General features: G+C 39.8%; 4 protein-coding genes across 10 annotated transcripts in view; 2 read left to right on the forward strand and 2 right to left on the reverse strand.

Annotated features, from left to right (window-relative positions):
• The first annotated feature begins 1,969 nt into the window (after window positions 1–1,969).
• Window positions 1,970–3,911, forward strand: timm8a (translocase of inner mitochondrial membrane 8 homolog A (yeast)). Its single transcript, XM_082557823.1, has 2 exons — window positions 1,970–2,205; window positions 2,821–3,911. The coding sequence occupies exons 1-2, from the start codon at window positions 2,095–2,097 to the stop codon at window positions 2,980–2,982; spliced, it is 273 nt and encodes a 90-aa protein (XP_082413949.1). The 5' UTR covers window positions 1,970–2,094; the 3' UTR covers window positions 2,983–3,911.
• On the reverse strand, window positions 3,503–7,397 carry LOC309720674 (magnesium transporter NIPA2). The gene is made up of 6 exons (XM_082557799.1): window positions 7,233–7,397; window positions 6,903–7,035; window positions 5,603–5,659; window positions 5,210–5,300; window positions 4,795–4,955; window positions 3,503–4,673 (listed from the first exon to the last, which is right to left on the reverse strand). Exons 2-6 carry the CDS (start codon window positions 7,033–7,035, stop codon window positions 4,039–4,041), a joined length of 1,077 nt encoding a protein of 358 aa, XP_082413925.1. The 5' UTR covers window positions 7,233–7,397; the 3' UTR covers window positions 3,503–4,038.
• Window positions 7,398–10,069: 2,672 nt separating this feature from the next.
• On the forward strand, window positions 10,070–13,598 carry mars2 (methionyl-tRNA synthetase 2, mitochondrial). The gene is made up of 3 exons (XM_082557769.1): window positions 10,070–10,498; window positions 10,845–11,179; window positions 11,522–13,598. Exons 1-3 carry the CDS (start codon window positions 10,222–10,224, stop codon window positions 12,698–12,700), a joined length of 1,791 nt encoding a protein of 596 aa, XP_082413895.1. The 5' UTR covers window positions 10,070–10,221; the 3' UTR covers window positions 12,701–13,598.
• Window positions 13,599–13,724: 126 nt separating this feature from the next.
• The window catches only part of med12 (mediator complex subunit 12), a 36,727-nt gene continuing 35,529 nt past the window's right edge, over window positions 13,725–14,922 (reverse strand). For all 7 annotated transcript variants that reach the window (XM_082557668.1, XM_082557666.1, XM_082557664.1 and 4 more), the window contains exons 42-43: window positions 14,212–14,293; window positions 13,725–14,119 (exon numbers count right to left, since the gene is read on the reverse strand). In XM_082557668.1, the coding sequence (XP_082413794.1) occupies window positions 14,082–14,119; window positions 14,212–14,293 (120 nt within the window). In that variant the 3' untranslated portion in view covers window positions 13,725–14,081. The remainder of the gene's footprint in view (window positions 14,120–14,211; window positions 14,294–14,922) is intronic.

Below are 14,922 nucleotides of genomic sequence, written 5' to 3' on the forward strand. Positions count from 1 at the left end.
ATAAACACATTAAGTAAATAATTCTATGTTTTAATCAATTACAATCTTTAAGACACAGAGTCAAATACTTTGTTGTAGATAACATAAAACAATTATATATATATGTGTGTGTGTGTGTGTGTGTGTGTGTGTGTGTGTGTGTGTGTGTGTGTGTTAGTGTTCATCAGTTTGACACAAATAAATATGTCCATTTGAAGAAGATATTACACACCGGAGGCCTCAAGTATTGTCTGTGCAGATGTCCTTCGTGCCTGGGCCATCTCTTTTTTTGTCGTCAAAAATGTCATTTCTGGTTTATTTGGGAATGCTTCCATTACTACTTTGACCATCTGAAATAAAAAAAAACCCAAAAAATATATCAATTTTCTCAAAAACCGTACAGTAAATTTGGCTGTGGATGACAGTGTGAAGAGTGGGGGTCACCCAGAGTCATAATCCAGTGAAATATCTGCGTCACCTCTTACAGTTTTCCTGTAATCTGAGCTCAAAGATGTTAATATGTGGAGTACAGTAAAGCACAATGGGAAGATTTTGCTATGAATTTTCTCAAAAACCGTACAGTATATTTGGCTGTGGATCACAGGGTGCAGAGTGGGGGTCACCCAGAGTCATAATCCAGTGAGATATCTGCGTCACCTCTTATAGTTTTCCTGTAATCTGAGCTCAAAGATGAGAATATATAGAGTACAGTAGAGTAAATTGGGCAAATTTTATTGTTAATTTTCTCAAAAACCGTACAGTAATTTTTGCTGTGGATGACAGTGTGAAGAGTGGGGGTCACCCAGAGTCATAATCCAGTGAAATATCTGTGTCACCTCTTACAGTTTTCCTGTAATCTGAGCTCAAAAATGAGAATATTAAGAGTACAGTAGAGTAAATTGGGCAAATTTTATTGTTAATTTTCTCTGAATCATACGGTAATTTGGGCTGTGGATCACAGGGGGGAAAGTGGAGATAAACCAAAACTGGGAGTGGATTGTGAAGTAAAATAGTGTGAGGACAGAAAACACTTCGTTTCTAAGCCAGTCGGCACCTATACCGTAATATGCGTAAGAGTAGTGCAACCACATTTTAGGTGCGGCTGGCGGGGCGGCTAGCTTGACTGTGACTTCGTAAGTTTTTTTTTTTTTTAAACTTTATTTATCAGATTATAGACATACAGTCAAGTAAAACAGGGATCACATAAAAGATAACATTGTGGTAGTACAATGAGGAACAGAAAGAGTGACAAAGACAGTGAGACAAAAGTGAGTACAAAAAATAAAATAAATCAAGGGGAACATAAATAAACAAAAGTTTGCAAGAGCCAAAATCAAGTTAGCAGTTTCAATCGGTTACAGATGTTAACAGTCTTGAGAGCCTTCGTGTTTTTTGATGAGGAGATTGTCCTTATATATTGTGCAAGTTCCATTTTTAATACAAGAAGTTCAGGCTTTCTGCCGAGGACTTTGCTTTTGTGTATATGAAATTTTGCCAAAAATAAAACCAAATTTATAAAGAAGAAAGCATCATTGTCCTTGTCTTTAAAATTATAATAGCCAAAGATAACATCCTTATAGTACAGTTGAAGATTAGGGAGAACAGAGTCAGTAATAAACTTGTGGAAATCCTTCCAGAATTTACACGTAAATTTACACGACCAAAACAGATGAGAAACTGTTTCAGGTTGCTCTTGACAGAAGGTACAATGTACATTTATTTCAGCCATAAATTTGGACAAATATTGCTTGGTAGGGTAAAACCTATGAATCAACTTAAAGGAAATCTCTTTAATTTTGTTTGTCAAGAAAAACCTTTGTGGTAAAGTCCAAACTTTTTTCCATTCAATATCTGTTACAAAATTGGCCCAATAAAATATGGCTGATGGAAGAGAGACCATTGCATCCTGAATGTGACTTTGTAAGTGAGGGCTCACTTGACCGCAGTTGTTACGAAAGTCTACGTGTACAGGATGACGATGCTTGTCACACAAACGTGCTCTGTGATTGGCTGAACTACTTCCCGTTGTGCACACACACGTGAAGGTCAGCAATAAAGCCATTAAGCATTTACAGTTTGCAAAATATTACTAGTACGACCTCTTTATAAGCAAGCATGGACAGCCAGGGAGCGACAGCTGACCCTCAGCTTCAGCAGTTCATCGAAATCGAGTCTCAGAAACAACGATTTCAGCAGCTGGTGCATCAAATGACGGAGGTCTGCTGGGTAAGATGAGCGTTACGCTACCAGCTCAGCTCTGCCATTTGCTATGTGTATAAATATATCTGGTTTTTTTGACTGATGGCTGGTGTGTCTTATATTATACACAATTTTAGGCTTCCGTTTTTACTGGCCGTGGACAGAAAACTATATTAAAAATTGATTTTAGCCGTTTACAAACACCGGGTCGCACCGCTTTTCTTAGGCGACCCTTACCGCTATGTCAAAGCAGGGATTCAGTAATAAAGTGTTAGAGACACTATACTATTCACTATACCCCGGCTTGGTATAGCTGGCGCTTTAGATAAGGAGTATCGGAGTGAAGCGAGGTGGACGGACATGTAGTATTTTAATGTTCATGTCAAAGCGGGCAAAAGGCAGACGTGTGAGGTCACGAAGGACCGCCTAAGAATTTCCTGAATAACTGGTTTAAAAACACTTTTGGCTTCGACTTCGAGTGTCTGAGCAACACGTCCGAATCGTGGAGTGCCGCACTGCGTGCTGAGGTCACAGCTGGGGCACATCACGCGCTGACGTAAAGTTGGTACTTTGTAACAGGAACTCTGGCGCTGTATCCAATCTTGCCGTTACATTTCCTTTTAATCGTGTCTCTGTTTCCAGGAGAAGTGTATGGATAAACCCGGGCCGAAGCTGGACTCGAGGACGGAAGCGTGCTTTGTTAACTGCGTGGAGCGATTCATCGACACCAGCCAGTTCATCTTAAACAGACTGGAACAGACTCAGAGGAGCCGGGGGTCGTTCTCAGAGACCATGTCAGACTAAAAACTGTCTCTCAGAGCGCTAACGAGGCACACGGGCACTGCTCTGAGAGGGACCGTACCTCTGACCCTGCTGTCTGTACAGTACCTTGAAGAACTGTCCAGCCAATGGGGGGAAAAGGAATCTAAAGTGTTACCTTTTCATACAAGTGCCTGAAAGTAACATCGAGCATGGACTCCTGTAGTTTTTTTTATTTGTCTTCTGCTGGCATCTGAGTGTTGAGAAAAAAACAAACAAAGCCACAAACCTAAACTCTGTTTTTGTCAAGTCACAGAGCTCAAGCTTTAAAACTGAGTCTGAATGTGAAAACTCACAAAATGTGCAAAAACACACTAAGCTGGCCTGCTGGGGGGTTTACTTGCAGCAAGAGGACTTAACTACATGCTGGTGTAATGAAAGGAACTAAAGATGTCTTGACAGAAGAGGCATGATCAGCAGCCGAGGCTGAACATATGCAATAAATAAATTTAACAAAAAGAAAAACCAAACAATATTGTCCATCTTTTGGAAGAGTGCAGTGACATGATGTTGTAAATGTGTTTTAATCGGCATTATCAAACATCCAAAACACAGTTAACGCAGCAATTTGTTACAGCTTGCACACATTAGGTAGACATTTATACAAGTAGACAGCATTCTTTGGTGTGGTTTGTGTGTAATACTGAGGTAATTCAGTAACTGACATCATCGACTCAGAGCAAATTAAGACTTTAACACTGACTGCATTTAAATAAGCTCACACATTTTTAAGCATGATGAAAGCTAAAGGTGCAAAACTTTGGTTATAGTTTTCAGTAACAGAAGGCACAATCTGGCTTGTGAAGGCTACTTTTTAACTCAATATGTTGTAAAAAAAAACCAAAAAAACCCCCAAATGTACACACCAGTATGATGTGGACAACTAATTTTAAATAAAATCCAGTGTACTGATAGCATTACTCTCATTTTAAAGCCTCCTCTCCCATCCTCCTCGCTTTTTTGTAAGATAGATTGTAAAGCTGTGATATGCATTAAAGTTTTAGAATGACTTTGTAGTGATAATAACAATACTGGCCCTCTTTAAGGTGCTCTCTGGTGTATACCCCACCCTCCATTTGTGGCTCCTTCTCTGGGAAGATTCATCTCGTCTTGTGCTTGCAAGTCATAGCTGGGAAGAGCCAAGTATGGCTGTTGGCCCCATGGAAAGCCCTGAGGACCTTTCCTCAGATAAAGTGGGAGGGAATCCCAGGTAAATGTAATGTCTTTAAAGGCATGGAGGAGAAAAATTCCCAAAATGATGGTCAAGAACCCACTGATTGTTCCCACTATTCCATCTATGTTCATTCTTAACCATTCCTTGAAGAGGATGGCCGAGCAGGCCATGACAGACGTGGTGAAGAAGACGTAATAAATGGGAGTCACTAGTGATGTGTTAAAAATGTCAAGGGCTTTGTTCAGGTAGTTGATTTGAAGGCTGACACAGATTACCAGGCAGATGATTAAGGCCCAGAACAAAGGTTCCTTCAGCACCGCTGTCCCGGCAAACAGCTCCTTAATGCCAATGCCCAGGCCCTTGACACAAGACACAGAGAGCGAGCCAATCACAGAGCAGATCAGGATGTAGACCAGCACATTCTTCTGTCCAAAACGCGGAGCCACAGCACAGATAAGAATCAGACTGCTTCCCACAACGCACACAGCAAACACAATGAAACCTAACGGGAGCATTCAAGAATGAGTTAGTAACCTGAAAAAAATCAAACATCCAGCTCCTTTCAGGGATTCAGCTTCCACAGTGTTGTTAATCAGATCACAGCAAAGCAGGTCTGGTCATACCTGGATCCAGGAGCTTCTCAGACATGGCACTGAGGGAAGCCACCTCTTCTTCCTGCGGTGCATGGATAACCATGACTGTGGAGCCCAAGACGCAAAGCAAACAACCAATCTTCCCATGCACATTCAACCTCTCGTTCAGAAAGTAAGAGGACAGCACGGCACTGGAGATGAAAAACATACACAGCAGAGGCAGCATTGGCACAAATGGTACTGTTCCATATTTAGAAGGGTATTTCTTTCATAGTGGAAAAAAGTGAAAGCAACAGCTTTTAGCAAATATATAGATATTTCAAACCATAGTAAATATACTGTATTTATTGGGGATCATTTTCAATCTCAGATGCATTTCCAACATGCATCCTTCATTAATAATACTAGTATACAACATAATACATTAAACCTTTAAAACGTTTACCTGACAAGTACACTCAATGCTCCTAGTGGAGTCACAAGTGTGGCTGGTGCAAATGCATATGCGGCAAAGTTGGCAGCCTCTCCAGCTCCCACTGCAACACAGCAAAGATCGTCATTAGCATGCAGATATATTCATATCTGGTGCAGCTGCTTAGGTTAAATATTTTCTTCCAAACCCACATGTGCAAATGTGCTCTTTGAAGGAATGTGTACTTGGAATATTTGGTGTGGGTGCAGTGCTTACTGCCACGTCACCAGCAAAAAAAAAAAAAACAACAACCCACAAATGCCTTGTTTTGTTTTAAGAAAACAAAGAAGACAGTGTTTCTAGGAAGAATCCTGACCTTGTTGCCCGTTTACAGGGCAGGATTAAATCTGCCAAAGATTCACTTACTTGAAATTAATCCTGCCCACCACAGCCATTCTTTCAGGTAAGCATGGCCCCCTTGACCTGTTAGTTGCACAAAGAGAAACTGCAGTAGATTTCACAATAACAGCTGCAGATTTCGCCCTCAAAACCATCATTGTTGGTACATTTATGAACAACCAGGTTAATGTTACTAATCATAAGTTACACAATGTACTGCGGTAGCTTGAATGTGCACAGCCCTTCCGATACCCGCTGTAGTATATTTTTATTATTCAGGTACACCTGTCTTCTTTTGCACTACAACATATAGCTGTAGTTTTCCACAACTTATCTCGATTTTATTTATGCAGTTCAAAACAGCCAACATCTCAAGGACCTTACGGATTATGATTAACTCATAAAACATGGTATAAAGTTCTCAGTTACAAAGCCCGAGGTTTTATAAAGTAGTTTAAATCAATTCCATATCAAAAAGCTAAACTGCTGTTTATATAATAATAATAATACAGTAATAAGACATTAATAGAAATGCCTATGTATTTATGGAAGAACTATAGTCCATGAGTCATTTTGAGTCATTTTGTCAAAAGCAAAATATTACATATTTACTGCTTCTTAAATGTAAGCATTTAATGCTTCTCTATGTCTTGAAGCTTTATTATACATATTAACTCCTGGTTAACTAGTAAATCCCTAAAAAGTAAATCCATTCTTTGTTTAAAAAACATACATAAATAAATCTAATTTCATTTGTAATAAGGGATAAATCTTTACTGTACCAGATGGGTGTGTCTTTTAGTAAACTCTTGTAAAACAGGGTTAAATACCACTGGCATACTGTGACTAGCAGCTTTGGTGCTACAGTGCAGTGGTTTCTGCATACCTAGGTGTCAGAATCACATAGGAGAAGTCACAAGGAAATCTCTTACATTTTTTTCTCAAATTAATATGCCACGTTTTCTCATAGTTGTGCTTTTTAGATGAGCTGACTTGTTTATTGTCACAGAAAAGTCCAATATTCTGTCATTTTCCCTCTAAAATGTCAGACTTCGATGCAATGATTAAATTTTTAGTCTTACGTGATAGTTAAGCGAGTAAGAGTCTCAAAGTATGTGAATGCAACACAGCTGCATGACAACTAAGCTCCCTCCATCTTACTGTTGATAATGAAAGCTGGATCATTTCCATCATGACAATTGCAATAACAATTCAGCTTTAAGGGTTACTTTATCGTGTTGTTGTTGTTGTTGATACAACTACGTGTTCTAAAAATCTCTTCGCGCGCTCGCATAAACTTCGCTACAGTTGAGTTTTGTTGTATCACCTGCTCGCATGGACCCCTTGCTGGCCAATCGGAGCAGGCCTTTCTTCTTCAAGATGAAACTTGAGCCGATAAAAACACTGGAGCTCACAGCTAGTGAGAGGCCAATGTAGAAGTCCAACCGCGTCACCTCCATCTGAAACAGCGGATAATGCAGTTAAACATGTTCCGGGTGTAAAAATGGTCGACCTACTTCAAACACGAAACTTTCCAGGCATCGAGCGCCGGAAAGCTCATGTTTAAAGAAGTCACATGACAGGCTGACCGTACCGCGACGAACTGAAACTACCCATTAAAACGACCGTAAAAGCGGAGCAATATGAAAGTACGTACCGCTCTGATTTGCTTGTAGTTTGTTTTAGTGCAATTCAGCTTTAGCCGGTCGGCTAACGTCACATTTTGTGAAATGTTTTACCTCCGTCGTCACATTAAAGCTATTCGTCACATTCATTGCGGACCGCGGGAGGAGAAGCAGCTGATTGGCTAGTCGTCACCAAGCAACTTCCTTGTGATCGTCTTGGAAACGGTTATCTGCTACCGGTCAAACAAACAGCTGCTCGCCATGTTTTCATACGGGATTACAGATTAAATTATTTTCGTGATATTTAGTTATAATGGCTGTTTTCCTTAATAACATCAACAAAGTACTGGAAAGAAAGTCGTAGAAGAAATAACAGAGAAAGGTGTTAGAATATGATACTGATAAAACAGTAAAGGGTCAGTCTACAGTTGCAGGACATTTTCTGTATGAAATACGACAACATGTTTGTTGTGTAAAACACACTTCTACTAAGATAAAATGTACCTAGTTGTTTAAAACGTGGTTCCAAAATATTATTTAAAACACAGACAAATTGCATTTTTCTCTTGTCCCTACTTGCTGATAATGACATGTCTTATACACTATAGGATTTTAAATGAGTTTTACATTAACTTGATTGTTTTGAATTCGTTAACATATCTATAATTGTTCAACCTTTTTTAAACCTTTTCTAAACATCAGGATAGTTTAAAAAAAAACGTATATATCCACAGCAAGTTCCCACAAAATATGTGCAGCCTTGTTACCGAAACCTATTTAGCCTCAAAAAGGAAGAGACAAAACAATGAGGTGGCATGATAAAGAAGAAGTGACATGATCAAGTCCCGTGCTAACACCAATGGTAGACCAAAGGTCAGTCCCTTTGACATATTTTGTATTTGTCCAAGCTTTTCTGACTAAAGTATGTCACTCTAACCATTACAAGTCCCTGTTACCCATATTATCAAAAGAAGACAAATGAATTTCACATTTTCATTCTTTTATTAACTACGTTCATCCCTGACTTCCACAGTACATTACATTCCACATTACATTATCTACAAATAAAGCAAATATAGCTATTCGACCCTGTTGCCTTGTCCTACACTGTTTTTAACACTGTTACTATATAATTTTTATTAAAAATAAACACATTTTTTATTAGCTCACAAGGGTTGGATCTACTACCTTTGTAATAGTAACTATTATAAAGTTCAGCAAGGTAGATTTAGAAAGTTGCTTAAATGAATCAATCTTAGCTATTAGTATTAGTATATTAGTATTCCACGTAAAGGCAACCATCATCACCTTTTTAAAATCTAAACTTTTACAATTTTATAATCTAAATTTTCTGGTTCTGGAGAATTGGAAAATATTTTTGTAAGTTTAATATGTAAACTTAAAAAAATATTATACATTACTTAAATAATGCTGACAGTTGATAACATCAGGCAATATCAATATTTAATAATATTTACAGTATTATTAAGTAGATATACAGTTGTGGTCAGGAGTTTACTTGTCATGGGCATGAATGTGATGGTAATTTTTGATGATTTCTTTGAAAAATTTCCATGGTAGATTAAATTGTATGGAACACATGTTCACTGACTTTACAAAGCAATAAAAATTTGGATTTATTTTGGATTTTCTCTAATCCACACTGGGACAAAAGTATATATACAGAGTCAAACATATACACAGGACCACTTAAATCTTTTCAGAAGTGGTGCTGAACGTTCTAAAATATCTTTTAACTTGACAAAGCCAAGGCATACTAACTTCTCGTTAGTAATAATGATTGACAATTGGAAGTTTCTTTTTGCCAGCAAAAATGATTTGTTTGACACCGCTCACTGGATTCACCAATACAAAATAATTCGTATTTCGACGAAGCTATCAGTGGATACAGTAAATCCACCAAATCCAGAAAATTTGGCCAATCATCAGGAAATCAGGCGGGGAAAGCAGTGCTCCACTACTGCTGACTTCGACTAAGGGCATAGACAAGCAGTAGAAGGAATACTTTGTGAACCTCTTTAATCCTACTGACACGTCTTCTGTAGAGGAAGCGGGGTTACTGGAAAGGAGAGTTTGTCCATTAGTTGAACCCCAGATTCGGGAAGAGCAATGTTGTTTTCTTGCGCTGGTGGAGCGCTGGACCATCTATTTATCCTGTTGAGGATAACTGAGTGTGCATGGGAGTTTGCCAACCAGTCTGCATGTGTTTTGTGACTTCAAAGTCTGAGGCCATGGTCTTCAGCCAGAACAGGTGGAGTGCTCACTCTGGAGTGGGGACATGTTTCTGGAGGAATTCAAGTATCCCAGGATCTGGTTTGAGTGAGGAAAGGGGGGAACAAGTTATTCAGATGTGTCACTACTTTGCCAAGGTTTGGAAGAAGATTCGAACAATCACAGTTTTGTTTGAACTGTGCTCCAATAATAATCACATCAACAATGTGCATTTTATTAAGCACATTGTTGTATTAATATATGCAACAACTCAACAACTTAATTGTGATGAGTGGATTAAAAAAAAAACAAATCCTTTGTATTTACCTCACTGAAACCATGTGCCTGTGCACATGTCAACTTCCTAGTCTGTTTTTTGTCAATAAATTCAAAGTTTAAAAAAACGTCCCACTGAAATCGATGTAGTTTTTTTTTTTTACCGTAAATATTTTGCTTTTTGTATAGTTTCTTTTTTTAATATGTGTTAGAATATCAGCGGTAACACTAAATTAAAGAGAAAAAAAGGAAAAATAAGAAAGAAATAGGGGGAAAATACACCTCGTAATCTGATTGGTGGTTGATAGTCAATGCGCAACATACAGCGTTTTCATTGGACAAATTATTGTTATTCGTAGAAACCGGAAGAAGCCTCAACCTTCACAGGCAATGAAACACATGGATTCCAGGGTTACATTGAACTGAATTTGCCGGTTTTACGCTAACACTCTACACTACGTGGATTCAGTATCGTGTTTTGGTCTTCATGTGGACGTCGCTTGGTATCCAACTATGAGGTTCCCCTTTCTGTTTGCTACCAGAGGATGTAGAGCGGTTTACAGACTCCATCAAAAGCAGTTTTTATCACCGGTTCCACCTCTCTGGGAACATCGGAGCAGCGCTGCTTTGAGCACTCAGCTATGCAAAGATGACAGAAGTTACTATATAACTACTCCCATCTTCTATGTCAACGCTTCACCTCATTTAGGACACCTTTACTCAGCTGTCTTAGCAGACTGCTTACACAGGTACAAACTACTGCAGGGATTTAACTCAAAGTTTGCAACAGGTAAATCTTCCATTTACGCTAAGTGTTCGTTTTTCATGTTACTTTAATTAATGGGTGTCTATAGGTATTAAGGTCTTTGTTATACACCATTTTAAGCCTTACACTGAACAGATCAGGGCAAACGAGAAAATGGTATAACAGAGAAGAAAAGACTAAGATGTTGACATAAAACTCTTCTGTGATCACCTTATAATTTTGACATTTTGAAACTGTTGAAAAAGTAAATTAGTTCGTTTTCTGTTTTATATGATTGTGAGTGGAATGCATTTTAATTTTAACCATTATTATTGCTCAGTTGACTTTTTGGCTTTTGATGATGCTCTTGTTATGTTTGTCATACATTCAGGCACTGATGAACATGGCTTGAAAATCCAACAAGCTGCTGAAGCTGCAGGAAAAGATCCCCTGACCTTCTGCACGGGTGTGTCCAAGCAGTTCAGACATCTCTTCAGTAGCTGCAACATATCGTACACAGACTACATAAGAACCACCGAGCAGAGACACCGTGAGGCTGTGGAGCATTTCTGGTCGGTGCTGTGGAACAAAGGGCTCATCTACAAGGGGAGTTACGAAGGCTGGTACTCCACGCAAGATGAAAGCTTTCTTATGCCCTCTCAAGTCGGTGATGCTTTGGACTCATTAGGGAAGGAGATCAAAGTGTCGCTGGAGAGTGGACACAAGGTAATTTCGATCAAACCGTGCAAACAACTTTTTCCTTTTGTCTCTTGAGGAGCTTTAAGAAGTCTAGGAAAAATACGCTAACTTGAGCCTCTAATCTTTAGTGTGTGACATTTGCTGAGTACGTGGAGCCTAACAATGGGTTCGATTTTACCACAGACTATTTACTGCATGTAGTTCCTGTCTGTGCTCTACTGCCCTGCCAAATAAACACTGAAAATGCTTCCCAAACGAATTGTGAAATGGAGATTTTTATCCGTTTTCCCCTTTTCAGTGTTTATATGAAGCTATTTTAACTTCATTAACAAAGTTTCAAAAACAGATTATCTCGCCACTGTTTTGCAGGTGGAGTGGATGAAAGAGGAGAACTATATGTTTCGCTTGTCTGCGTTTCAATCTCAGCTGCTTGACTGGCTCAGAGGAAATCCTCAGGCTGTACAGCCTGAGCGTTTTCACCAGGCCGTACTTAAGTGGTTGCAGGAAGACCTTCCTGACCTCTCGGTGTCCCGTCAGAGAAGCCGTCTTCAGTGGGGGATCCCAGTCCCCGGAGATGATGAACAGACTATCTACGTATGGCTAGATGCTCTGGTGAACTACCTCACAGTAGCAGGATATCCAGATAAACACAACCAATGGTGGCATGTGGCCCGCCATGTTATAGGAAAGGACATCCTAAAATTTCACGCCATCTACTGGCCAGCTTTTCTCCTAGGAGCTGGACTGCCACTGCCACAGGTGATTCATGTGCACTCCCACTGGACAGTAGGAGGAAAGAAGATGTCTAAAAGTTTGGGAAATGTGGTCGATCCTCTTGAACGCTCACAAATGTTTACAGCTGATGGTATGAGATACTTTCTCCTGCGTCAGGGTGTTCCTGACTCGGACTGTGATTACACAGATGACAAAGTTGCCAAGCTGCTCAACGCAGAGCTCGCAGACTCTCTGGGTGGTTTGCTTAACCGCTGCACGGCACCAGCTCTCAACCCAGCTCAGGTCTACCCCTCTTTCTGTCCTCAGTCCTTCCCCAGAGCACACGGAGGCAGAGCTGTGCATGAAGACTACCACATGTTGGATGCTATACAGAAACTCCCAGCTGTGGTGGAAAAGCACTATGAGGCTATGCATATATACAAAGCTCTGGAGGCCATCAGTGCCTGTGTGAGGCTCACTAACGGGTTTGTCCAGCGCCACACACCCTGGAAACTGGATAGGAAAAACAATGAAGACCAGCGCTGGGTAGACACCCTCATTCATATCTCTCTTGAGTGTCTGAGGATATATGGCACACTTCTCCAGCCAATTGTACCAGAGACTTCTAACAAATTGCTGTCACGACTTGGGGTGCAACCGCATGAGAGGAGCTGGGCAGGTCTGAACTTCCTGGCGAGGTACCAAGGAATGGACTGTCCTTTTGAAGGAAGAGCACTAGGATCTGACAGCGGAGTGCTTTTCAGTCGCTTGGAACCTCATAATGCCGATAAACAAAAACCTAAGAAAACAAAAAAGTCTGCAAATTTGAAATGAGGATGGCGTGGGTTTGTTTTTTAATGTAATCTCAAAAGTAAGTTTCACAGTGTGAGAGTTGTCACACATGCATTGCAACCATGAACCTTTTCCTCAGTGGTGGGTGTGAGAACACAAAGATCTAACTCAGTCACACTGCACATTAGGCCATCTTTCATCTAAAACCTCGTTAGGATAAGGGTTTATATCTGATTGCGCTTGCATCAAAGTACCTAAGTGCATTCACTGCTATCTGCACACTTTATACTGCAGCACATTTCCAGTAGTGAGAATATATCTGAAGTAATTTCTTGTTGAGTGCTACATGTGAGAAAGGACATCAGTCTCATTCGGATTCCAAAAATCGACAGTTCCTGTCTGAAAACAGCTGAAGCCTTTGTTTTAATATCATCACTCTAAACCGAATGGAGCCATGATTCAACATCTTTTTATTCTACTGTTGGATGTCATACTGTCTGGATTGAAACTCTATTCTAAACACTGTTAAGCTGAAATGAAAACACCTGTATAGTTACACGTGTATACAGGGCCTTTACACCTTGCTGTTTGTATTTCTGTGTTGAAATTTTTTTTGAAAACTCCAAGATTAGTTGTACTGAAAAAAAACATAATTAAATACTACATCTTTCATAGCTGCCCAGTCTCTGAACAGTTGTTAGTCAAAGTGTCCTTCCACTCTTTTTACTAATCACTATGGTCGCAAGCTGAGGAAACACACCAACTTTACCAGTATGCCTTCCCCCTCTCTCCCAATATTAAACACACAGACGTGAATAATGAACTGATGCCTCAGTCCCATTTAGCTGGTTCACTTTCACAGTCCTTGTAATAAGAACACCGTTTTATTTACTCATTATTGGAACACTTTTACAAAACAGTCATTTACGGTGGTATTTACATCAGTTTGATACATTTTATGCACTCGTTGTCATTTTCCTTCTCCCAGAGCTTGAAAAAGAGCAGCGAAAGATAAAAACTTTCACTACCCGGTTTTAAAAGAGGCAGCTAACACAAGTACCAGACATTAAAAACTGACATGATTTTTAATGAGAAATACACGAAACTGAGAAAAATTGTACAAATTGAAAAAAAAATTGCATTATTCTTATAATTTGTGGTAATTTTTTTCTTTACATAGGCTCCATCATTAAGCATTACGTGTTTACTTCAGATAAGGATCACTCCATTGATATTCTATAATTACACAAGTGACACAAGATCATCTCTGATTGTGGTCAATATTGGATTTCGTTAATCTGTTTGGTGGTCCTTTGTGCCTTCAAGTCATCCCTCCTAACTACCTTCATGGGACAGGACACATGTATTCCCCCAATCCACAGAGCAGGGCCTCCACTCTGCCCACCACTATGAACAAACATTATCAGTAATAAGAGTTGGTGCCCTGTGATGGTTGTGTACCTGGAAAACAGAGGGGAAAGGTTTACAAATGTGGAACAATGAACACGCATTAGAAATGTGAGAAGATGCCACTGAAGAGGTTTCTGACTTACTTGATAGTTGCTGTTGCAGCTGTCTGACCAGCGCTGCGGTCTGCTGTTGCTGCTGAGTCTGCTGCATTCCCTGTCGTGGGAACTAAAAGAGAGAGAGGGTACTTAAAACTATTTTTGCACCTTTATCCAAATTAACTCATTTTAAATAAACTCAAGCTGGATTTCCAACTTGGAAGTCAGAGCAGCCCTACTAACCCAGGGTTAATGCAAGATGACAATAGTCCACAGAAACCTTAGTAAAACTGGCCAGTCTCTCTCCTTTAACCTTGATTTATTTAAAAAGCAGCCATTTAGCAGCAACTGAATATTTGGGGTGCCTGAATGCTCAAGTGGGCTGGTAAATGATCACAAACTGATCGGCCACTCGATAATGTTCACGCTGGTCTTCGGTAGCGAGTTCTTCACCAGGAATGACGTATGTTTTGGATTGCTATCATCCTGTAAGACAAAGTGATGACCCAGACCCGGTTTTGCTGCTGGCTCTAGTTTCATCTCATCTGACCAAAGGATGCACTTCCAGTATGCATGGTCCCTCTCCAGGTTGTCCTTAGCACACTTCAGTCTGGCTTTAAAGTGTCTCTTCTGCAGAAGTGGAGTTTTTCAGTGCAGGATCCTAGTGACTGTCGAGTTGGCTAACAAATTCACTAGTGTCTTGGCAGTTGTTCTGGGGTCTTTAAACACATCTCTCATCGGTTTTCTCTCCAGAAACAT

Source organism: Aulonocara stuartgranti, assembly GCF_965226115.1.
Source record: "Aulonocara stuartgranti genome assembly, chromosome: 2".
NCBI lineage: Eukaryota > Metazoa > Chordata > Actinopteri > Cichliformes > Cichlidae > Aulonocara > Aulonocara stuartgranti.